Consider the following 24,163-nt stretch of genomic DNA (forward strand, 5'->3'; position numbering starts at 1 on the left):
ATGCGTACCACCTTCTTCGCAAGTTCACCAGCATTTTAGAAATGTTCCGGGAACTTTGGAAATCCGAATTTGACCTTGACCTTGACCCACTTTCAAAATTGGGTCAAGGCCATCAAATCTTAGAAAAATTCCGGCCGCTTCGAAAATCCAAATGGCCTTGACCCAATTTCGAAAGTGGGTCAAGGCCATTCGAATCTTAGAAAAATTCCGGCCGCTTCGAAAATCCGGATGGCCTTGACCCAATTTCGAAAGTAGGTCAAGGCCATTCGAAATTTCAGAAATCTTCCGGCCGACTTGGAAATCCGGATGGCCTTGACCCAGTTTCGAAAGTAGGTCAAGGCCATCGAATCTCAGAAAAATTTCGGGCAGCTTGAGAATCCGGATTTGGCCTTGACCCAATTTCGAAAGTGGGTCAAGGCCATTCGAATCTTAGAAAAATTCCAAGCGCTTTGGGAATCAGGATTTGGCCTTGACCCAGTTTCGAAAGTGGGTCAAGGTCACCGGCATTTCAGAAAACGCTCCGGGCACTTTGGAATTCCAGTTTTAAGTAGAGAAACGGCTTCTTATAACTAAGGGAATAATGGGGAGGGGAAAAGAAAGGTAAAAGTGATGAGAACACATAGAATTCTTTAAAATTATATCATTTATTGTCATAGATTTACATTATACAAAGTTTTAATACATGGACATCATGTTAGAAGTTGTTAACAAAGGTCAGCGTGGTCAGCAGGGGCCAGCAGAGGTCAGCAGAGGGATGCAGAGGCATGCAGGGACTAGCAGGGGCAAGCAGTAGTAAGTTGTAATTGTTATACGTTGCCAGAAGCATCAGGGGTGGTCAGCAGAGGTCAGCAGAGCCTGGGAGAGACTAACAGTAGCCAGTCGTAATCGTTGTACGTTGCCAGAAATATAAGCGGTGGTCAGCAGAGGCCAGCAGTGGGAAGCAGAGATCACCAGGGGCGAATAGTAGCAAGTAGTAAACGTTATACGATGTCAGAAGCATCAGGGGTGGTCAGCAGTGTTGAGCAGAGGCCAGCAAAGGCATCCACAGGCAAGCAGAAACCTGCAAAGGCAAGCAGAGACTTGTAGGGGCATGCAGTAGTAAGTATTAATCGTTATACATTATCAGAAATACCTGCAGTGGTCAGTAGCGTTCGGCAGAGGCCAGGAAAGTTCAGCAGAGACAAGCACACGCTGACAGAGATCAGCAAAGACCAACGGAGGTTAGCAGAAGTCGGTAGTAATCGTTATAGGTTGTCAGAAATATAAGCGATGGTCAGCAGAGTCCAGCAGAGGCAAGCAATAATCAGGAGCAGTCAGTAACAGTCGCTGTATGGTGTCAGAAGTTGGCGGGAGTGCTGTACTTTTGTCAGCACTGGTCATCAGAGGTCATCAGAGGCAAATAGAAACCAGGAGTAATTTGCAGAGTTCAGTAATGAACTCTAGGAAAGGCAAGTAAAAATACCTGGGTAGTCGAGATTCCGAATCGTATGCCGTAGACGGGAGGTCGGATTTCAGTTGTTAAGAGCGAGAAGGCAAATGTGAGCCTGCCTCTCTTAACTCCCATGAGACGTGTCCATGGTGCACTCGGCGCTTCGTCTGGCATCTCTGGTTTATACCAGAAATGACAGATCACGCGTATATACGTGAGCTTGTAGTGTTTCGGAAAGTCGGCAAAGGCAAACTGACGCATGCCCTCTTTCTCGATTCTCCGAAGTTGCCCGAAGTAATTTCGGACCGCCTCGTCGAGAGGAGTCGAGAGAGCCAAGTTTGTCGTGGAATAGTTCGTTATTTTCAACGCTAGATGGCGCTTATTTTTCGACCTCAAACCCTCTGGTGCTAAAACGCCCAAGTTTGTCGTGGAATAGTTCGTTATTTTCAACGATAGATGACGCTTATTTCCCGACCTCAAACCCTCTGGTGCTAAAACGCCCAAGTTTGTCGAGAAATCCATCTAGCGTGGATGGAACGAACTATTCCACGACAAACTTGGGCGTTTTAGCACCAGAGGGTTTGAGGTCGGGGAATAAGCGCCATCTAGCGTTGAAAATAACGAACTATTCCACGACAAACTTGGGCGTTTTAGCACCAGAGGGTTTGAGGTCGAAAAATAAGTGCCATCTAGCGTTGAAAATAACGAACTATTCCACGACAAACTGCTCTCTCGACTCCCATGAGGCGGTCTGAAATTACTTCGTGTAGCTTCGGAGAATCGAGAAAGAGAGCATGTGAGAGAGCCATTCTGGCATCTCTGGGTACTGAGTCGCTACGATGATAAGCTAGGGAATTTGGTTCAATAAAATTACTAATATATACATTGAAATATACTTACTACTCGTACCAAAAATAAAGAACTAAACATTATTCTTTATCGATGAAAAAAACCATCATTATACGCCAATAATTCCCACACGTGTAAAAGACTCGTAGATCAAACATTCCATGTAAAGAAGAGATAACATTCCTTCTGTTATAATCATTCTCTTTCATTGGCAAGCAATGTTAGTTTACAATTCTACAAAAACTACGCTACCCTGCACGTGTCGCTTTTACTATTGGGTTCCAAATCTTATGAAAGTTAATTGTGCCATCGCTGCACTTATTTTTTGATTCTTTCACATCGAAGTGTATGGTGCGTTCTTCCATACGTAAAGGTGTACCTATATGTAGCAGCCGGTAGAATTGCACGTAACTGTCGCCACAACATTCAGTGTTTCCTTTTTGGAACGATCGCTGGACAGGTGAACGTTGGCAGCTATGTTTGTCAAACGATAACAGGAAAGTTTGATGCATATTTAGTGGGTATCAAAATGGCCAAAGGATGACAACATACGGCTGTCAGTTAAAAAAGAAAGTAGATATTTCGAAAAGGATCGCGGGAAAATGTCTCACATTCAGTATGTGGACGAATTGGTCAAAGAATACTTGCTCTTCAGAGGTTTTAGTCAAACATTGAAAGCTTTCGATAACGACTTAAAAGCCGAGAAGGAAAGAGGCTTCAGGGTGAGGATGAAACAAAATGCTAATTGAAAGAGGAAAATACATAGAAAAACAATGCTTTACGAACGTTCTAATTAAAAACAAACCGCCGTGACAAATTCGCGAATGTCATGCTATTATCAATTTCGAGAGCAATAGTACTTGTATTGTTCGTTTCCTACGGATATGTTGTTACCTTCTTTTGTATTGTCTGTTATCAGGTTGACAAAATCGTCGATCAGTTGATGCAGTACGTGTATAATTATGACTTGGCATCTCTGAGAGAACTATGGGGACATTTGGATACAAGAATGTTTTCTCGGTTGGAGAGTCATTTTACACCGGCTGTACGTAAATTAGAGAACGCTGTGCTGAAGATGTATTTAGTTAACGCAGCTGTGAACAATAAGCAAGACAGAATTCAAGAGTTTTTTGTAAAAATGACACCGGAGCTGCAGGGGCATTCAGAATGGAAGGAATGGTTTGGTAATTGTTATTTTCTTTCATCTTTAAAACTAGCAGGGAACATACTATATGCGGATGCTACAGATACATGCCAACCAGCTGATAATATATAGCACTAGAAATAAATTATAATTTTCTATATTACAGCATTGCCATTTGTTAAAAATCCTGAGGACAATCCGGCATACTCTGCACACTTTAGCAGACAGTGGCAGGACACTATGTTACTGTCCCTGCACAATTTCCTTGCTACTATTTTTCAAGTAGGTGAAAGGTATTTTGCATCCTGTCTCTCACGTTAGAAGGTTTCCTATTTTAACACTTTGACTGCCACGTCGCCCATATATGGGTGACAGAATTCTTAACAGTGGAACTAAAACAATTAATTCTGAAATTAAAATGTTAAAGAAAATAAATTTAGGTTTCGTAAATTTTAATGAGGTTACAAAGGTAACTACTATGACAACTTGTAAGTTGTGTAGTTTACAATTGCCTGAAACCAAAGTGTTGGTCTCGTAAACAATTTTAGGATTGTAGACTGGCAGTTAATGTGTTAATATTATATCAAAATTTTAATCGAAAATTACGATCGTAACGATATAATATTAGAGGAAAAAAATAATCTCGTAGTCGAATTAATAATGTCCCAACGTTGCAGTGTATGCCATTACCGACGCTGCTTACGATAGACGAGGATACGAGTAAGTTAAAACGATTGCAAGAAGAGAACGAATCGCTGAAGCAGCGTTTAAGCGACTCCGTTAAAATAGATAATGTAATGGACGTAAATCCAGGACCAGCTCCTCAACATCCGCCGATTATGGATGATTTTTATATAATAGCTCAGTAAGTATTTTGCAATTAAAATCACAGCTCATAATTCAGACGGTATCTTCACAAAAACGAATCTTAACGAGATAAATATACAGTGTTCGGCAACCACTGTGAAAAATTTTAATAGGGGATTCTAGAGGCCAGAATAAGACGAAAATCAAGAATATCAATTTCTTGACTGAGGCTTCGTTCAAAAGTTATTAACAATTAAATTCAAAAATTTCAAATCGTTCTGAAAAAATTATACTTAGTTACAGGGATCAATTACAAGTATTTTGGTCATTACACATACCCTCGAAATTCTACCCACTTTCGAGAAAAAAATTCGAGAAGGTGTGGAATTTTTCGACGAAATTAAAATATTTCAAAACGTTCTGAAAAAAATATTGTTAGCTGTGGGGGGCAATTGCAATCATTTTTGGTGGATAGACATACCCCCGAAATCTTGCGCATTTTCGAGAAAAAAATTCGAGAAGGTGTGAAATTTTTCGACGAAATTAAAACATTTCAAAACGTTCTGAAAAAAATATTGTTAGCTGTGGGGGGCAATTGCAATCATTTTTGGTGGATAGACATACCCCCGAAATCTTGCGCATTTTCGAGAAAAAATAACTTTTTAACGAAGCCTCCATCAACAAATTGGTATTCTTCATTTTCGTCTTATTTTGGCCTCTAGAATCCCCCATTAAAATTTTTCCCAGGGGTGGCCGAACACCCTGTATAAATACATGAAACACATTCGCGCATAGATGGTTAAACGCGTTAAACGCGGTGCTAATTTTGTTTCTCTATTTAAATAGAGAATCTCCTTTATTAGAAAATCCCAAAACTCTAAGGAACCTAATAAGAAATATAGGCGGGGGTTCCAGTCCAATTTTAAATAGAAAATCTGCCGCGAGCGTGAGAAGGGTCGCGGAGCCTGAATCGGCGTCGTCAAAGCGAACGAACACGAAGGGAAAATTGAGTTCGATCAGTAAGTCTGAGACTGTTAGCAAAAGAAGCATTAGCTGTGATTCAAGGTTAACTAGCTCTAGGAAAAGGGACTCGTCTATCGACGCGGTGGCCGAACGAAAAGCTAAAGATAAGATTGATTCCACTTATATTCTTCTCAGCCAGGTGAAAGAATATTTGTTTGCATAGCGGGCGTTTTACAAATTTCACGTAACAGGGAATCATTTGTAGGAAGAGTACACGGAGCACAAAACATCGATAATACAATGTAAAAGCAATGCAAGCGGTTCGTACGTCGCTACGGGTGATGCGGATGGCATTATCAAAATATGGACCCCGATACCATCGCCAAAGTAATTATTATATTCGAGAGCGTAGTATCGACTTTCGATATCGATACTTTATCGATAGTACAGTAATGTACCATTCTTCCACGAGAAGAAGGCACAGCGTGTTTGCATCCCCACTCCTGTTGCAATCTGCTGACTCATAGCTATTGGTCGAAAACGGTGGCGAAGATCGGTGAGAGCCAATCAGCGTACTGCAACAGGAGTAGGAGTGCAACACGTAACTTTTCACTGTCGAGTCTCGAATCTTACAAAAGTTAACAGTGCATTACTGTATACATACGATATTAATCCCATCGCTATTTACAATGCTTGTTAATTAAATTTTTTTTGTACCAAATAGGACTGTTACTACATATATATCTGCCACAGCAAACTCGAATAAAGCCATAACAGCATTAGACTGGATATCGAAAAACGAACGTTATTTTTTACACGGTGACAATAATGGCTTGATCCAATTGCACGATACCCGCGATTGCAAAACATTATGGGACATTCAGCACGAGAATTCCCGAGTAATTAGCCTGCTCTGCAATCCGACGGAATCCACGTTCATATGTTCCGTATCAGACTCGAACGAAGGGAAGCTTTTACTGTACGATATAAAGACGAGAAAATTGGAGAGGACATTGCCAATGGAGCAAAGCGTGACTGCACTGTGTTCTGCTTTTAACCACAATGGGCAACTCCTTATCACGGGACTGTCCAATGGAAATATTTTAATACACGACTTGAGACGGAACGAGATTATCGATAACATCAGTTGCCATTCGAGTCCAGTTATCGATATAGAATTAATTAACGATTATACGAACATTTGCACGCAAAGCGAAGACGGGAAATTGTGTCAGAGGAGTTTGAATCATTCAGGGAAGATTTTGTGGGAGACGAAAATTAAGGTGGAGAAAAATACGGTTCACGGGAAATTGTTTACTTTCGATCAGAGCGGCAATTACATGTTGCTCTGTACGCAAACCGGAGGAAACATATACAAAGTACGTACCAACTTTTATCAATGTATTGCTGATGGAGAAAATTAAGTTGAGTCTTGAAAATAATGTCGAACGTAAATTTTTGTCATAGATGCCGCCTGGTGCGCAAGCTAAAGTTTTAGAATTAGGTGGGCATAAAGGCACGCTATGCTGTGATTGGTCTACTGCCAACCAATCTGGGACTTGTATAACTGGTGGCGCCGAAGGGAAAGTACGAGTATCAACGTTGCTCTCACCATGATACAGGAGTAAAATTAGTATCTGCGTGAATTCGTAAAACCCACGTAAAGTTTAAGATTAGCTCAAATTTGTAGATATTAAATACTTAGCATATTTTACGTTAAGGAGAAGTTTTACAGTCATTATATTAAACGATACTAACGATATTCCATCAAAATGATAATTACGCGAAGTATCATGAAATTGAAGGGAAGATCCAAGTATTTTACGAAGAAGTACAATGAATACAAACGTATCATTAACACGAAGCCAATTGTATTATAATCTTATCTTTAAATTTGAATCAGGGACTACGAATTGTAAAATATGCAGGAAATACTGTAATTGTACTGTAAAAAAAAAAAAAAAAAAAAAATAATGGACACACACGATATTAATAAATCGCATGACTGGAAAATTTTGTAAAAAAAATAAAATTATATTAATTTGTGTAGTAGTGGTTATGTGTAAACCTAAAATTAGAAATCTAAGTTATACGTGTAAGTGGTACAGGAACAAGTCAATAAACATTGGTCAATTTTAAACTATACCTACTTATTAATTTATTGCACTAAATTAAAGCTCCAACAAATTAATTTTACCGTAAAATATTCGAAAGTAATTTAGATTTTATTTTATTGACATTGGATAATAAATTATGCATGTTGCGCGTATTATGAAATTGATTCTTACCCATTTGTAATCTAACAGCAGAGAAGCTTTAAATGTGGCTTTTTCATTGACCAACGATTGAATGGACCTGTCATATCCAATTGCGGTGACCAATATCGCCTGAGAGCTTCAATTACTTCTGCAGGTGTTATCGGTTTTGTTGCGGCAACCTAGTTAAGAAAAGTTTACATAAGTTTTCGTATAAACCGGAAGATTTAAAGGGGTGAAACAATACAAACCTTGCCGTGATAGTATGGTTTGTAGGTACACGGATTCACGTAACTAAGCCTAAGCCGATCTATAGCGTCTCCATAGATCTTATTTTGGTCTTGCCTTACTAACAATGCTAAATCTACAATTTGTGCTACAGTTTCATACGCTAAATATCCTAAAATCGTGTACCCTTCTTTCGTTATTGTTATATCGCCTGAAATATTTTAAAATGCATTTCAAGTTTCGACGTAATTAAAATAAAATTAATATTTTTGCTCATTCGGACGCTCACTGTCTGGTAACAGCCAATCGCTAAATTTATGACGATTCTTATTCGAAAAGGATGCATTGCGCGCTTTACTAAATTTTAGGTATCTAGCTTCGTCCATGGATCGCGTCATAATTTCGGCGCGAATACATCTCTGTTGCTTAATTTCGTCTACGGTTGACGCGTCTTCGAGAAGTTCGCCGGTATTGTCGATTTGGCTGAGAAACGAATGAAACGGTCCTCTGTGTTTAGAACTTCCTAAATGCTCGTTGTTCATAATATCCTCGGGCATATCGCTTTCCAACGCTTTGTGCAAGGAGGACTTGTATTCTTTCAATTCTGTAAAAGAACACAGCGAAACGTGAATGTAATTTGAGCACCAAAGTCTTTGATTTTCAATCAGAATTTGGCATCGAACTTACCCATATATTTTATCACCCTCTGCAACTTCATCTTATCCTTGCGCAACAAGAAAATGAAATCTTCCGCAGATATGCAAGAACCTTTCTTTGGATTTTCAGATCTGTAAGAGACTTCGCATGCCTTCTTCACAATCGTTCTCATTTGCCTTAAAACAACTTCCTCCACGATTTTTGCTGATTCCACCAATGGTTCGCTACTGTCTCCAAATCCATGCATCATTTGTCGGATCTCTTAAAAATATTACATGCATTTGAAACCTTACGAAACATAAATTTCAGGTACAGCAAGTCCTCGAATTACGTGATCTTAAATTGTGTGGTTGCGATAGACCCACACGTATTATAGGGAGCAAGGAATTGAAAATTGTTTCGAATCAAAGGTCTTTAAAGGATTGCATATGTTTCAACTCAGGATTGATCTTCCTCTGCATTTCACATAGGGGGAAAGCTTTGGAACGAATTAATCACGTACTTGGACTTACTGTACCGCCACATTTATTGTAAAAATTTAACGTTATAAATACCGGCTGTGTAATTTATAGGTTCGTTTCGAACGAACTGAGAATCATTCGTTGATTTAGGAAACGACGTTTCAGCCATTATTGGCGATTAATTATTGAATCTCCTTTTAAAATAGTGAAGTAAAACCATCGACTAATTTTCTAGAAACGATGCAAGTAACGAGCGGCAATCGTGTGTATTATTGGTAGCAAAAGAGGTTATGTATCACATGTGTCGCACGATAACCGTTAATAACTGTCATCGTACCCTTAAAAGGAAAAAAAGACTACAATGACAGTTTTTGATGATTATGTATATAGATTCAAAGTCTCGTCGTCTATAACATATTTCAAAATTATCGAGACACGTAGACTATTTCTACAGAATTGTGAAGAATTTTCGATTTTCATGCTTCTTCGAAAAATAGACAAATGTGCACTATTTGTTCAAGCTCCCCCCATTTATGCATCTTTGTAATCTTGAAATATAGCTCAATTTTCTTTGAATAAACACATTGAAGGCAGTCATCGAACTATAAAATTATCAGCATATTTTTTGGTATACCGTAGGAATTGAATAAAAAAGGTTGAAAATTGCTACTAGACTTGCAATACGTTTATGTTAACATCGGTTAAAAAGACGAGCAACAACGCGTGGAACATTGGATATAATTAAAGGCCAGATTGTCGTTCAAATTCCGCGAAGTAAACGAATCGAATACGGATCAATTCTGTAGTTATCTAGTGCGAGCTCTAATAAATCTAACACTGTAAAGTGCGATACAAAAAGAGGAAAAATGGCGGATAACGTCGTAAATGGTGATTCCGACGAAGTACAGCAAGAGAAATCACAGAAAAAGGCAGCGAAATATGACAGCGGTGCTGCCGATTTAGAAAAGGTCACAGATTACGCAGAGGAAAAGGAAATATCCTCGTCCGACGGATTCTCTTGCGTAAGTATCTTATGCTACCTGCTGCTCCACGTGTTTACGATTTGTCAACAAGAGAATTTTATTTCACTCGACGACAAATGGAATTCGAGTTTTCGAAGCTTATGCTGCATGTTTTATTACCTTACACCGTTTAATATTCGTACGATATTTAAAAAACAGTAACAAACTGTGAAACCTAACCTGCAGACGATGTATACAGTTGCATAAATGGGCGATATAGTTTATTTCATCCATCGAATTTGTTTACTTTAGGCTTTGAGCATAATCGGTGATCAACGAAATAAGGAGGCAGCAGAGAAGAAAGCGCGGGAAAAGGAATTATTAAAGATTCCTATTAATAAGGAAGATGTCGATCTCATTGTAAGATATTTCTATACAATTACTATTAATAATGTTTCTTTTATGAAAGGACAATGTGTCAATTCTTACAAATTTCGTAATCTACCAAAAAGTATTAAATTGTTTATTTTAATTTCAGATGAAAGAAATGGAAATAAGTCGAAGCATAGCAGAGCAAACGCTTAGGGAACACAGAGGGAATGTTGTCGAGGCATTAATTACTTTAACAAATTAACTGTACAGCATGAACGTCAAATATTTACCAAAATCTCAATTATATTGTAAATTATATGGTCTTAGGAATTGTTACGACTGGGTTATTAATATTTATTCGTATATATTACAAAATATATGCTAAGCAATCGTGTATATTTTCTATTATTTCGCGCGTTAGTATGCGATTGGTATGCGTGTATTGGTTAACAGTAGTTAACAATGGATCAGTGAGAATGATCCTTTTCGCGACAAGGTATTAAGGGATACTTTAAATGTAATGGAAAAGTAATTGTGACACTGATTATACTTGTTATCAGGGAGTTTCCTTATGATAAGATTGTAATCTTCGTACGTCCAAGAGTACTCAATGTTTTACGTTAAACCAATGTATTTATCTGTTTGCGGGGATTGTTTTTCGCATATGAAACACAAACTTTCCTTCAATTATACTCAAATGATAATACTGCGGTAATATCAATATACATTTATGTAGTCTTGTAAATTGTTTTGAGTAAACGATTCTTATTGTGTAATTACATAACATGGTCACCGTGAATACAATAATTTCTACAGGTACGTATCTCAGTTTTTGTTGCAACACAGATGAATCTAAACACAGTGGTCTTTATCATTCATAGAACATAATACCTCATTACTTCAGTTTTCAAATAATTATCATTACAATGAGAATGGAATTTACTCCTGCAATACATTTGTAGACGATAACCCGTACAAAGGTAAGTTTTTGTCAAAAAATTATTAAATCACTGTCATAGCAAATACGATCTTACTCTAATTTCTATTAGTAAGATTCATTTTTCGTACAAATTACACAGATATTACAAATTCTAGATATTTATAAAAAATTTTACCTCTTTTTCTCTTTTCTATCGTCAACTAATTTTCGAAATTGTTTCTTTTGTAGGAACAAAAGATAGGAACACGATATCGGCTATACAAATCGTTATATTTCTATTGTTCGTATGTGGTATCTTTTTTGCGATTGTAATGTACTGCAAAGTATGCGTCAGGTAGGAATTCTCGTCAATTAAACATTAAAGTTGCAATAGTGTAACAAATATTTTTAATATTGTTATTTCTTTGGCTATCGTTAATCAGAATAGAAAGCAAAATGTACGATTACCATTTACACAAAGTAATATCGACATTGTTAAAAAGTATTTGCAGGGGGTCTCGCGACAGTTGTTCAGACCATAGTGCGTGCCAAAATGAAACTATAGACTCCGATTCGTTGCAATGCTACACGATTTACGAGGAATCGAGGGACAGACCGCCACCGTACAACGAAGCTTGTAACGCGCCACCTTTTTACGAATCACCAACCAACAGAGTACGTTGATCTATTTTTTACATAAATATATTTGATAATTTGTTTAGAAACTAACATTACAGAAGGTATATCCAAATTACGAATAACCGAAGTACAAGCAATTTTATATCTATTATCTCTCGTATATCAGTTGATGACAGATAAATCTGACTTTATCGTACAACGTGTCGTCACGTGTCGTCACTTCATATATTTGTAATTAATCGTTACCCTTTCTACGTTACGCTCTAATTGTCTCGCAACTCGTACACGTTAGATGGTGTTACTGCAACTGCACAAACTCACTATATTACCGATTTGGTATAATTCTTTAAAGTATTTAGAAATCCCCATTTCACGTGTACTATCCACTGATGACTTGATGGCTACGCACGCTGATTGGCCGTAGTGTAATAGCGACGTCCAACCTCACACGCATCATTATTGGCTGAGCCACTCACAACTGCAATTCCATTGCTTGACAAGCTAAGAGGCATTGGCGTAACCGTATGCTCAAAATACTAGCCGTGAATAGGCCAAATATGTACCTTTCGAGGTTATGGAGACCCTACTTCTCTCCTTGCCCTTGCCCCGTTTAATTTATGGGTGCCTAGCCAACAAGTCATCACTGGATAGTAGTTAATACAGTCATACTACGACATACGTTTTCTCAATTTACATTGTTTCGCACTTACATTGTTAAATTATCATCGTAATAGTAAAAGCGTTCTCATTAAAATCAATTATTTCTGTTACGAATAGATTGTATCTTACTGTGCAATGGCGTACTAATTTCGCGTAGCTCTGTCGCGCAACTGCACCGTCACCATCTATCGTCCTTCCACGAGAAGAAGACACAGCGTGCTTACATCCCCACTCTTGCTGCCGTCCGCTGATTGGCTGTCACCGATCTTCGCCACCGATTTCGACCAATGCCTGTGAGTCAGTGGACTGGAATAGAAGTGGGGATGTAAACACGTGTGCCTTCTTCTCGCGGATGCACGGTACTGTTATAAGCGGCGTACCCAGAAAAACAAACTAAATCCTGCTTTTGAGGAGTGGGGGCGAGGTACTGAAGGCCCCCACCACGTTATGCTACCTTCCCCCGCTCCGTAAAAATGGGATTTACAATTAGTTTTACTTTCTGGCTATGCTGGTTGCAAGTTCGCGACAATTACGCGGGAGAAGGGATCGCGAATTATGTTTCTTTTAAACGGCTGAGAATCCGTGGTATCAACTGTACGTATTTTCTAGGCATTAATGCTCGAAGCTCCGCCAGCATATCCAGATACCCCGAAACCAACAGATAGAGTATCGCACCCGACTAATCCGGCCTTTCCAATAGTGCATCATCTTTAACGAAACATCTGGTATCGATAACTGCGTGAATTTGTAGATTATTTGTAACCGAGAAATAAATTTAAGTTTAAGATTAGCAAACAAGTTAAAGATCATCTCTTTACTTTTTAACGTAACTGGAAGTAATTTTAATCTGAGCCTGACGTTATGCTAGAGTTCGATTCAAGGAAATTCATCAGATATCGAGTAGAGAACGTAGAAAGGAACAAAAATTGAAATAAATATGCGCGAGACGTAGTCAGGGGTAATGAAAATCACGTAAAAGTTCTCATGATTATATAATGAAAATGTCATTTATTTGATGTGGTGCAATGACTTAAAGTAAATGGAAAAATGAACGTTTGTATGAGCTGGGTTCGATGAACAGCAGCCGTGTACTTCGAAGAGCTACCACTGCTGAACTATTCGTTACAAAAAGCTTTCGAGTTTAAATGCAATATACAACGGAAGTGTGTATCAGACAGCAGTGCAGTAGTAGCTATCGCGACACAAGCATGCTGGTTTTCATGATGAGGTAACACTTGTCTTACTTGTACTTAGTTTATCAAATTATCCAGTCATACGCTCATGTAGATTGGTTCAAAGAATTGTATCTAATATTTTCGAACTGTCGTACGGATTAATATTAGTTTCGTTTTTTTTTTCTTATTTTCTTGTTTTTTTTTTTTAGGAAAAAGACATTCAACATTACGAGTTTCATGAGATATTCGCCGCACAGTCCCAAAGATAGAATGGGTAGAATGGACGTAGATTTCACTTGTGTTTCTTTTTTTTTTTTCATCAAATTTTTAAAATCTGAGCGAGCACGGCCAAAATCTGTTCCTTAAACCGCTTACATTTATTTTTTAATTATTTTCTCCCGTGTTTTATCGTTTCGTTTAAGCTCTAATGATCTATGACTGAAATAAACATCGTGTAAAAAACGGTGGAAAATCGTTCCCTAACTATGTTTCTCATAGGATTCTGTTTTTTTTTTTTTTCTTTTCTTTACGTTTAATCTCGACAGAAATACACGCGCGCCGTGGCTGCGACATTCGTGTACATACACGTCGAGACTAAAGAGACACAATACGTTCTAATCGTATTAATTTGTTGTTATTACATATTACATTTACTTAAAGCATTGCTAGTGTTTCAAGGAACATGAGTTTAGCACAGTCTGTAAAATAGAATAAATTATAGTTGGTTATTGTACCCTTCATAAATGTATGGTTCCATTCGGTTCAGTTCTTATAAAATACAGTAGATATGTACAGTAAAAATCTTAAAATCGAAAGGGACGCTAGATTTGGGACTGTCCGGATAGCGACCGTTTCTTAAAAGATAAATTCACTGGCTGCCAGGATCGTCAGAAGTTCTAGAAAGGTGTGATACAATTGCGGTAATTACAGTGGTCTTATCACAGAACATGTATGGCATTAATCTTCAATATCATTACTCCTGTATGGTATTTCTCATATTTAAAACATTGGGTAAAGCTAGGTCGGAGGATCAGGAAGCCAGTACAGTACTAAATGATGATTATTGTTTGCCTTCTTGGTTGCCCATAATTCAGATCATTGACCACACGAATTCGCAATTCATTAATTACATAAAAAAAAAAAACGATTAATATTTCGTACTATATAATTGACTAACTTTTATTTTATACAACTTCTTAAATTCATTCCTTTTTCCTTTTGTTCACGTTTCAGCGATTCATTTTTTTTTTTTTATTTTATTTCTAATAACGTGTCATCGACTTTTTAACGCGACTCTCGTAACATCTCTAATTAATACATATATCCTGCGCACAAGTACGATAGACATTTCAATAATAATCAACATAAAATTCGATAAATTATGGACAACCCTAAATTTAATACAATAATAATAATAATAATAATATAATAATATAATAATAATAATTCGAATCTATCACTTCTTCTACTATGCAATACTCAAGAAAACAAAACAAACTGTGCCTAGTGATAAAAGGGACGAGTAAAAGGCCGCATTACGGGGGGGAAGGGGGAGGGGGGGGGGGGAGCGCAGGGCGGTATCTGCAGACAAAAATATACAAAAATACGGGGCACAGATTGCGTAGCATTAATAGTAATCATAGTAGTAGTCGTACATGTTGAGAGAAAGAGATCATAAAAAACACTAACTAGAATCATTTTCTCCATTCTGGAAGAGTTTGACGTTCATTTCCTTTTTTTTTTTCAATATATATATATAACTAAAAATCACTATCGGTAGTAAACATAGTATCTAACTTTTTTTTCTTGCTCGTTGCACAACGAACAAGCGTGGGACATCGTTTGATCCATGTTTTCGACAAAGGAACAAAATGTTTTAATCGTCTGGCCGACGTCTATCACAACTTCCTTCGTGCATTGTGTTCTGTGTGTGTGTGTTATGTACGTGTACGTGTATGCGTATACAAATGTGTGTACGTGTATGTCGTAGCAATTTCAGCAAGTTTCAATCTCGCCTTGGTCCACTGGCTGCTTTTATAATCTTCCTTCAATACGGATGGTTTGCGATCCCAAAGCAAATCCATGCGAGACCCTAACGATGCGCATTGACAAATCGCTGACATTTAGTGGCATTTGTAGAACGAGAACACACGCTTCCCTCGAACGAGAACGTTGACGACGCACAATGCAAAAAGAGTACCGTGTTCGTGTGTCCTGTTGTCCAACACCGGTGCAAATTAACCGACAGTTACCGTTGGTGGTTTCGTTTCTGTCTTACGTTTTTCCGTCACACGTGTAGTATCCCCCCTCCGTTCTGTGATAGACAGTTCATTTCCAACATCGACGACTCACTGAATTACAAGAGACCGTCTTTCTCTGGGTATGAATTTATGCTTGTATTTAGTTTCGAACTGGCCGAACTGGTTGCCCTTCCAAGAGCAGCCACTAGCATCGGCTCGAAACTCCGTTATTAGTCTCTTCGACGTAGTTTATTTTAAGTGGGCCAGAGGATGGCGCACTAGGGAACATTTATTTAGAACACTACTCGTATCACTGTACACAAAAAGTCATGAGGGATGCAAAACACTGTTTTCAGCTTTGTTTTACTCGCTTCCTGGGCGGTCCGATAGGAGGTATCTGTTGCGTGGCTAACGCTCGAAACGCTTCTGCTATAAGATGCGGATGAGAGTTCACCATCGACTTAAAACCCGCTGTGTCCATCACGTCCGTCGCGTGTCTGAAACAGAAACGCGCACCCGTCCGATAAAAACTCCCGTCGACTTTTCGTTCGAAACTTATGAAACATTTTAACGGATGAGGTTGCTGATACAACAAACAAAACCAGTAAATTCTATTTCCATCGACTCGATTACGGCGACGCCATAACAACGAGACAATCACGACTTTTTCCAACGAACAAAATTATCCCCGCTCGAGTTCGAACTCCTCTAGGTTACCCGCGGCATCCCGGTCTTCAAAACAAACTTACGTATTAATGAAGTCTATGGCTTGCGCCTTGAGTTGATCAGCGCTATGAAGATCAGCAAGAATGAGGATCTCGGCTGCGTTCTCGATGGCTAAACTCGTGCAGAGTGCTTCCTCACACATTACCTTCAGCCTTTCTAGCGCATACTTGTCCGCTGCCGCTAGCAGATCGTCGGCCATTTTCTCTAGATTCGTCGCTTTTCCCGTGTAGATGAATCGCAACATTTCTCGCAACACCTCGTGCTCCACGTCGGTGATGTCCACGCGATTCTGTTTCCTTTCCTCCATTTCATGTTCGAACATCGCAGAGAAAACTGGACTTCGTGCTGGATAATAATAAATAGATCATTAAGGGCGTGGGCAAGTAAATTCCGATACAAATTAAAAGAAAAGCGATCGAATATGAAAAAAACCCTAGAATTCCACAGAGAGCTTGCGCGAAGGACCGAGAGATGGCGTGCCATCGAACACACATGTAACTAGCGAGTCTTTAAACCCGATTTTCTGGAGAATTATAACTTATCGTGCAAGAATTTATTTTACATTTTCAACTTATTTTAAAATATCACTTTTCTTTCGGTGTATCCATCGAATGCGCCCATGTATCGCCGTGGCTTGTAAACTTACCCGCTAGTATGGCTTTGTGCGCCTGAAATTCCCTCCCGCAGACCGTCAGCGTGACGTCGCTGAATTTTTGGTTTTCGAAAAGCAGACCGAGATCGTCGGACAGCCGGCATTCCGGGACTTTGAATTGTATAGTGTTGCTTTGTCCGGAAATGTTCACGCTGTCCGCCACCACGCTAACCTGCAATGATTCCCCGCGTTATAAATCTCGCTCACGAAACGGTGAGCAAAGACGAGTATTAAACAATTAACATACAAAGGTATATACCTCACAGAATATCGTGAGTTTATCGTCGGGCAGGAGTCCGTTCGCCTCGTCTAAAAGGAAATCTCTCCTAATGAACTTCTTGAAACCCCAATCTTTACCTTGGACGAACCTATAAGCACGTTGGCTCTCTGGAAGCATACAATTACAACGTTTTATTACTCACGACAGACGCGGAAACATTTATTTCGTATTAAAAAAAAAAGAAACTAGTTTAAGCACTCGATCGAACGATCTTGGTTTCCCAGCACTGTTGCCAACCCCTTTGAATTTCATAATAAGATTCCAACGATAAAAGAAAAAAAAATGAATTCTTTTCGATATTCTAACGATCCACGAGTGTGTAAATCAATGTGTACATATAGTCTCACATGTTGATAAATATCATAGGTCAACATTAGATAGTTTAGTTTAGTTAGTAAAATGATGTATGCAAATATAATAATATTTAAGATATATTTAAGTTATCCAGAACGGATACGCGGTCGATGAAATTTTTTAAAACGATCGGACTTACCCATTGCTTTGGTTTCCTCGCGTTTAGCATTAAGAATAGAAAATTTGAACTTTGCTCTGACTTCGGATTTGTTGCACGAAACGAGAAGGAGATACAGAGACAGGTAGTCTTTGCTCTCCTCGTCCAGACCCTTAGGATTCACTCTTAGGCACCTAAAATCAATTACGGGGTTTACAGATCTACGTACTTCCTTTACTTTCGCATTTTATTTTCTTCCTTTTTCTTCAAGAGCAAGTAGAAAGAGCATATACCAGGAATCGAACAGAAATATTTTGGGAACAGTTTTTCGCTTGATAAAAAAACATACTACTATTTGCTTGAAGAAAAGTTATAGTGTTACGTAATTAGACTTAGTCAATATTGGTTAATGTTTAATGCCAAACGTAGTACTACGTCAGGTAAATGTCGTCCAACGTAGTACTACGTGATGCGTATGGCGTTCAACGTGGTACTACGTCAGTCGTGCGTTGTTCAACGTAGTACTACGTCAGTCATATGTCGTGCACGTAGTACTACGTGAGGTATAAGTTGTTCAACGTAGTACTACGTGGCGAACAATATTGTCCGGAAATCATAAGCAATTATATTTAGATAATATTTCTAATGCAAAAATAAATGAAATTGGCGAAAATGTTGAAATCGTCATAAATGTTAAATATACTGAATTCGCAAGAAGAAGATTCGTAAAACTTGAAGTGAGAGACTGATAGAAATAGTTGGTGTTCAGTGCAAAGGATCTTAAACAATACTTCTGGATAGTTTCAACGATCTTATTCAATAGAAAAAATTCTGCGGGGCTGGTAAACGGATTTAATATTTGGTATCTTACCATTTTAATTTATCGTTGGCCCCTGCTGAGAAGGTGGACGACTTTAGTACTTCCCCCATTTCCTCCCGGCAAAAGCTGAAGTTATTTATCGTCCACATGTAGCTGAACTTAACCACCTTCACCTGTGCACATAAGACCTTCAAATGCAACACCACGTCAGAGTATGTCCCGTGGAAATTAGCTTAAACTTATCTACACGCTAAGGGCTACGCGAGCATTTTTCGGTGAAACGTTCTCACAGAAATGTCTCCGTGGTATCACCGTCCCAAATATTTCACGAAATATTTGAATATCCAAAAACCTATAAATTGATAGTGTTCACCTAGGAAAATGTTCATTTTCAATTTACAAAATTAGAAATCAATGGCCAATATAGAAGCCACGTCGTGTACGCGTAATTATAGTTTATATAAATATTTGTGAATTTATTCGATTGTACTGATCAAACGTAACCTGAAAATTTAATCATTTTGGGTACGCTTGCTCAGCGAAGGCAGACGAACTAGATCAATAATTTAACGCGAGTTACGCTTACGATATGATCGTGTGTTCCTTAAAAAAAAAAAAATGGAAGTTTCGTTTCGAAACGAGTCTTTCGATCGCAATATCGGTTATTATTTTCCGGAGCATGGTTGCAAATATTCCAAACAGCACGACGCGAGATATACCACGTTATTCTTATCGTTCGCGATTGAGAAGACCTTCCACGAGAAACGTTATGTCGTTTGCTTTCAATAACGGAATCGTCCTCGCGCTGTTTACGAAACACGTGTGACGACGAGCAGCGCGCGATCTATATACATACAGTGCTGCTCGCTCGAAATAGCTTCACCATACTAATACCGCCAAATCGTAAATTCGTAGAGAAACCCATACCTAGACATTTTTCACGATATACAAATCGAAAGTTAATGCTAACCATTTTGCTACTGAACGCATACTCTATCTTGCTAGAGGTGACACTATTTTTTTGAAAGCGAACTTGACGTCGTATCCTACGCCTTGATACATTTAACCTTCGCGGAGCTGCCAGGCCGTCTTGATGCAGACGATGCCCCATCGGGTTTTGCAATATATCCATTTGACATTAATTTAAATAAACGACGAAAGAGAAACGGTATTTTCGACAGTGGGATTTATCAATTTAGTGCCATTCGAAAAATTTAGTCGTACAAATCGATCAGTATCAGTCTATGGAGGGACGCTCGTCCGTCCTGAAACGCGACGATGTACGCGTCAATTTCCAGCCTATCGATATCTATACAGGGTGTTGCGATTGTCATGTTGTTCGATGCTAATTTTGCTTGCAACTAGAGACGGCGTGCAAAATCACAGTGATTTATCAGTGATCAGAAAATCACGATCACGCTCGTGATTAAACTCCATTCAGGACCGTGATCCGAAAGATGGCGTTTTAGTAGCGGTTCACGTTGACTGTGATCATTAGTGTTCAAAGAATTACAAATGCGCCAAATTTAAATTGTATAGTAACGTAGTCCAAGCAATGAAAAAGGCTGCTTAATTGCATATTTTGTACATTTCAAACGTCAAACTGTTTCAGTCGATTACTTAAATAAATGATAAGTTTGTTGTCACGAAAAAGAAGTATTGCTTAGGTGTAAAACACTCGCTTTAAAAATAAGAGAAAGTATAAAATCATCAGTAATGAAAATTCTTATGTTCATTTATATGAAAACATACACATTATACTATTATACAGGGTGTTCGGCCACACCTGGGAAAAATTTTAATAGTGGATTCTAGAGGCCAAAACAAGACGAAAATCAAGAATATCAATTTGTTGATGGAAGCTTCGTTAAAAAGTTATTAACAATTAAATTCGAAAATTTCAAATCGTTATGGAAAAAATATATTTAGTTACAGGGGTCAATTACAAGCATTTTTTATCATTAGACATACCCCCGAAATCCTACTCAGTTTCTAGAAAAAAATTCGAGTAAGTGCTGAAAGTTTTGGGTGAAAAAAAAGACTTTCGAATCGTCTTAGAAAAATTATTTTTAGTTGCAGGGGTCAATTGCAAGCATTTTTGGTCAATAGACATACCCTCGAAATCCTACTCAGTTTCTAGAAAAAAATTCGAGAAGATGGTGAAATTTTTCGACAAAATTCAAAAATTTCAAATCGTTTTGAAAAAATTATTCTCGATTGCGGGGGTCAATTACAATTATTTTTGGTCATTACAGGTACCCCCGAAATCCTACGTACTTTCGAGAAAAAAATTCGAGAAGATGGTGAAATTTTTCGACAAAATTCAAAAATTTCAAATCGTTCTAAAAAAATTATTTTCGATTGCGGGGGTCAATTACAATCATTTTTGGTCATTACAGGTACCCCCGAAATCCTACGTACTTTCGAGAAAAAAATTCGAGAAGATGGTGAAATTTTTCGACAAAATTCAAAAATTTCAAATCGTTTTGAAAAAATTGTTCTCGATTGCGGGGGTCAATTACAATCATTTTTGGTCAATACAGGTACCCCCGAAATCCTACGTACTTTCGAGAAAAAAATTCGAGAAGATGGTGAAATTTTTCGACAAAATTCAAAAATTTCAAATCGTTTTGAAAAAATTATTTTCGTTTGCAGGGATCAATTACACTCATTTTTTGTCATGAGTCATACCCTCGAAATCCTACCCACTTTCGAGAAAAAAATTCAGTACCGGCGGAACTTTAAACGTTAATAACTATTTAATGAAGCCTCCATCAACAAATTGGTATCCTTGATTTTCGTCTTATTTTGGCCTGTAGAATCCCCCATTAAACCTTTTCCCAGGGGTGGTTGAACACCCTGTTTAATACATATACAGTCTAAGGACATAATTCGTGAAAAGTGAAAAGAACGCCCCCACCAATCAAAAGCGATCACGAAGACTCACAAATCACTGTAAAAAGTCACCATGATTGGGAATGAACGTGATCGAATCACGAGTGACACAAAAGTAGCAGGTCTAAAATTCCAAATGTCGAAACGTTTAGCTAGCCAGTTTAATATCTTCGAACTAACAGAACTTTTCACAAACTCTAAAAGATAATGGTTCTCGAAAAGAATTATCTAATCTACCGAGGATCGCAAGCAAAACACAGCTGCGTTTTCCAAATCGTTTCAGAGAAATTCTGCGTTCGACGGTGGACAGGCGAGGTGGGGACGGGGGAAGACGAAGATAAGCAACGAGGAGGAGGAGGAAGAGGAAGACGAAACCGAGGTCGAGCCCCCAGAAGTCAACGATCCCTGACGCCACGCTGTGCACGACCTTGGCGAACGAAGCAGAGCCCGGAGCCAAATCTATTTGTCTAGTTCGCCTCCTGGTGAACCGCCCTTATCGCGATCTACGTACACGCGTACGTCGATTTAAATGGCTTCTACGAGGTTAACAAAATTTTCCTGTTCGTGGCTATCGAGGTTACAGATTTTAAAAATTGATTTTAAAATTTTAACAGACCAAAGATGGGTCTATAACTTTTCCAACGTTACCAAGGAATCGATGACTCGTCGGCAAGTCGAGTATAAAAAATTTCAAGCCGGGACGAGATTTTAATTGCCATCATGGCGACGAAATAGTCTGACACGGGGGGTCGCTCGAATCGGATCGCGCGCTGATTTTCCCTTAATCCGGCAAATTTTCCATTGTTCGCGCTAATTAATCGCTCGCGGCAGCCTGAGAAGGAAAAACAAGCGTCAAGGGAACAGATAATCGATTTCGACACGCACCGTAATTAATTAAGAGTTTCATTGCGAACCAATGCACCGTGAAGCTCATTCGTTTCGAAACTGCTAAGGTCTCCCGCCCCACTCCAGATTAAAAACATCGAACGATAAACCGACACAATGGGGACATACTTCCTGAAACGTGTTTAAAATCCACGGAATTAATTCGTCGATATTCCGAACACGAACGCGAATGACAATTAATCGATTTCGATTCTATTTATTCCGTTCGGAATCATAATTATCGTATCCAAAGTATAAATTTTATTTTTCCTTATTTCCTACCTTTAAGAATGCAAATTACCGTCGATGAATCTGTTGATCGATGTTACTTTACGTTTAAAGACGTACGTAAACAAGTAAAAACGTAAAAAAGAAAATTTGGTTACAAAGATTAATGTTTAAATTCATTAATTTGGAAAGTTTGGCCCCGATAGTTGGCGCTACGAGTTCTCGCGGAAAATGCAAAACAGCGATTCCTGAAAGAGAAAACTTATCCTCCCTTCGCAATGCTCGAGCTTAAGATGCAAGGAATCGATACAAAGGGAAGCGTGAGAAACGTCAGCAAGGCACAACGACCCTGGAAGAAGTGAAAGTCTCTTCTCTCTCTTTGATCGCTTTTTCGCTGGAAACAATATAGCTTATGGCGGGGTATAAATTAAACGACACTCGCCGGGGACGCCTCTGGCGCTCGTTAGAGCTAATGCGTCCTTAATCTCTGTACGTTGTATCGATTGCCACCTTCGGGCATCTGTAACGACGTCACGGCGCGAACCATCGTTTCTTATAATTGTTCCTACGTTACAGAGGCCACGGACACGGTGCTTATTACCGCAACAAATTGTGGACGCTTATCTAAAAACACTTTTCAGTAATTTCTGGCCTCGATTTTCAAGCACCGTTTGAAACTATTTATTACTAATTTGTATCTGTAATGGTTACAAATTCTGTCGATTAACATTTCAATTATAATACTAGAAACGTGCATAGACAATCAAAAACTGCTTTGTAGGGTTCAATAAATACTGATTTTCTAACAAATTTCCGATGATAACCGAAGGAGTAATAAATTTATTCGAACTACCCATTTCCTCTATGATCTACAAAGTACTTTAAAACAGTAATAATTCAAAGTAGAGCTCGCTAAATTTAACAAGATTCTTGAGGTAGTGGCTCGAACGCGGAGGGACGAGTGCAGAGGATAAGACCAGAAGATAAACTATATCGTTCCTGTCTATAGCCTAGCTACTACCATAGACCTTACATCCAATGTATTTTTTCGGCCCAATTTTCTGGGGCTCTAGAGCCCCATTACCATTTTCGTATCACTAGCAACGTTACCAACAGGCGTAGAAATGAACCCAAAAGGAAGTGAGATAGAAAATGATTTCTAACCACACATATTTTCCGCAAAGAATTTTTTTCTTGAAATTTTGAAAATTGTGAAATTTTTTGAGGAAATTAAAATATTTCAAAACGTTCTGAAAAAAATATTGTTAGCTGTGGGGGGCAATTACAATCATTTTTGGTGAATAGACATACCCCCGAAATCCTACCCACTTCCGAAAAAAAAATTCGAAGAGGTACTGAAATTTTTAGACGAAATTAAAAAATTTCAAATCAAACTTAAAAAATTATATTTAGTTACAGGGGTCAATTACAAGCATTTTTAGTCATTAGACATATTCTCGAAATCC

The 24,163-nt window shown here is 38.4% G+C and overlaps 5 protein-coding genes across 17 annotated transcripts in view; 3 read left to right on the forward strand and 2 right to left on the reverse strand.

Moving 5' to 3' along the window:
* The first annotated feature begins 2,675 nt into the window (after positions 1–2,675).
* LOC143346882 (WD repeat-containing protein 91) lies at positions 2,676–7,325 on the forward strand. The gene is made up of 8 exons (XM_076775484.1): positions 2,676–3,000; positions 3,198–3,462; positions 3,589–3,704; positions 4,100–4,287; positions 5,076–5,391; positions 5,458–5,579; positions 5,917–6,571; positions 6,660–7,325. Exons 1-8 carry the CDS (start codon positions 2,881–2,883, stop codon positions 6,807–6,809), a joined length of 1,932 nt encoding a protein of 643 aa, XP_076631599.1. The 5' UTR covers positions 2,676–2,880; the 3' UTR covers positions 6,810–7,325.
* Spt3 (Transcription initiation protein Spt3) lies at positions 7,322–12,923 on the reverse strand. 3 transcript variants are annotated; one of them, XM_076775516.1, is made up of 5 exons: positions 12,475–12,923; positions 8,363–8,593; positions 7,965–8,279; positions 7,699–7,886; positions 7,322–7,629 (listed from the first exon to the last, which is right to left on the reverse strand). In XM_076775516.1, exons 2-5 carry the CDS (start codon positions 8,580–8,582, stop codon positions 7,492–7,494), a joined length of 861 nt encoding a protein of 286 aa, XP_076631631.1. In that variant the 5' UTR covers positions 8,583–8,593; positions 12,475–12,923; the 3' UTR covers positions 7,322–7,491. The 3 variants fall into 3 exon arrangements, with proteins under 3 accessions (XP_076631631.1, XP_076631632.1, XP_076631630.1); XM_076775517.1 differs by having other exon boundaries at positions 12,396–12,923; XM_076775515.1 differs by lacking the exon at positions 12,475–12,923 and adding an exon at positions 8,887–9,476.
* Positions 9,660–10,463, forward strand: LOC143346894 (huntingtin-interacting protein K). Its single transcript, XM_076775524.1, has 3 exons — positions 9,660–9,815; positions 10,068–10,175; positions 10,294–10,463. Exons 1-3 carry the CDS (start codon positions 9,660–9,662, stop codon positions 10,387–10,389), a joined length of 360 nt encoding a protein of 119 aa, XP_076631639.1. The 3' UTR covers positions 10,390–10,463.
* Positions 10,812–13,065, forward strand: LOC143346892 (uncharacterized). The gene is made up of 5 exons (XM_076775521.1): positions 10,812–10,943; positions 11,009–11,107; positions 11,296–11,401; positions 11,550–11,721; positions 12,955–13,065. Exons 1-5 carry the CDS (start codon positions 10,913–10,915, stop codon positions 13,057–13,059), a joined length of 513 nt encoding a protein of 170 aa, XP_076631636.1. The 5' UTR covers positions 10,812–10,912; the 3' UTR covers positions 13,060–13,065.
* A 623-nt stretch (positions 13,066–13,688) lies between these two features.
* The window catches only part of Rdx (BTB/POZ and MATH domain-containing protein rdx), a 131,844-nt gene continuing 121,369 nt past the window's right edge, over positions 13,689–24,163 (reverse strand). For 7 of the 11 annotated variants that reach the window (XM_076775509.1, XM_076775507.1, XM_076775505.1 and 4 more), the window contains 6 exons: positions 18,741–18,877; positions 17,912–18,063; positions 17,386–17,525; positions 17,133–17,310; positions 16,510–16,831; positions 13,689–16,257 (listed from right to left, as the gene is read on the reverse strand). In XM_076775509.1, coding sequence (XP_076631624.1) covers positions 16,113–16,257; positions 16,510–16,831; positions 17,133–17,310; positions 17,386–17,525; positions 17,912–18,063; positions 18,741–18,877 — 1,074 coding nt within the window. In that variant the 3' untranslated portion in view covers positions 13,689–16,112. The remainder of the gene's footprint in view (positions 16,258–16,509; positions 16,832–17,132; positions 17,311–17,385; positions 17,526–17,911; positions 18,064–18,740; positions 18,878–24,163) is intronic. The other 4 variants (XM_076775511.1, XM_076775503.1, XM_076775502.1 and 1 more) reach the window with 4 other exon arrangements.

The sequence above is a fragment of the Colletes latitarsis genome, chromosome 10 (assembly GCF_051014445.1).
Source record: "Colletes latitarsis isolate SP2378_abdomen chromosome 10, iyColLati1, whole genome shotgun sequence".
In the NCBI taxonomy this organism is placed as follows: domain Eukaryota; kingdom Metazoa; phylum Arthropoda; class Insecta; order Hymenoptera; family Colletidae; genus Colletes; species Colletes latitarsis.

What these genes read in the sequence shown, in the direction of transcription:
- LOC143346882 (XM_076775484.1), top strand. Translation starts at nt 2,881, where the DNA reads ATGTCTCACATTCAGTATGTGGACGAATTGGTCAAAGAATACTTGCTC. An exon ending in AGAATGGAAGGAATGGTTTG is followed by an intron (nt 3,463 to 3,588) that starts GTAATTGTTATT and finishes TCTATATTACAG; the next exon opens with CATTGCCATTTGTTAAAAAT. An exon ending in GATTTTTATATAATAGCTCA is followed by an intron (nt 4,288 to 5,075) that starts GTAAGTATTTTG and finishes CTATTTAAATAG; the next exon opens with AGAATCTCCTTTATTAGAAA.
- Spt3 (XM_076775515.1), bottom strand. Translation starts at nt 8,962, where the DNA reads ATGGCTGAAACGTCGTTTCCTAAATCAACGAATGATTCTCAGTTCGTT. An exon ending in ACCTATAAATTACACAGCCG is followed by an intron (nt 8,594 to 8,886) that starts GTATTTATAACG and finishes AATATTTTTAAG; the next exon opens with AGATCCGACAAATGATGCAT. An exon ending in AACCATACTATCACGGCAAG is followed by an intron (nt 7,630 to 7,698) that starts GTTTGTATTGTT and finishes TTTCTTAACTAG; the next exon opens with GTTGCCGCAACAAAACCGAT.
- LOC143346894 (XM_076775524.1), top strand. Translation starts at nt 9,660, where the DNA reads ATGGCGGATAACGTCGTAAATGGTGATTCCGACGAAGTACAGCAAGAG. An exon ending in CGTCCGACGGATTCTCTTGC is followed by an intron (nt 9,816 to 10,067) that starts GTAAGTATCTTA and finishes TGTTTACTTTAG; the next exon opens with GCTTTGAGCATAATCGGTGA. An exon ending in AGGAAGATGTCGATCTCATT is followed by an intron (nt 10,176 to 10,293) that starts GTAAGATATTTC and finishes TTTTAATTTCAG; the next exon opens with ATGAAAGAAATGGAAATAAG.
- LOC143346892 (XM_076775521.1), top strand. Translation starts at nt 10,913, where the DNA reads ATGGTCACCGTGAATACAATAATTTCTACAG. An exon ending in AGACGATAACCCGTACAAAG is followed by an intron (nt 11,108 to 11,295) that starts GTAAGTTTTTGT and finishes TTTCTTTTGTAG; the next exon opens with GAACAAAAGATAGGAACACG. An exon ending in TACTGCAAAGTATGCGTCAG is followed by an intron (nt 11,402 to 11,549) that starts GTAGGAATTCTC and finishes ATTGTTAAAAAG; the next exon opens with TATTTGCAGGGGGTCTCGCG.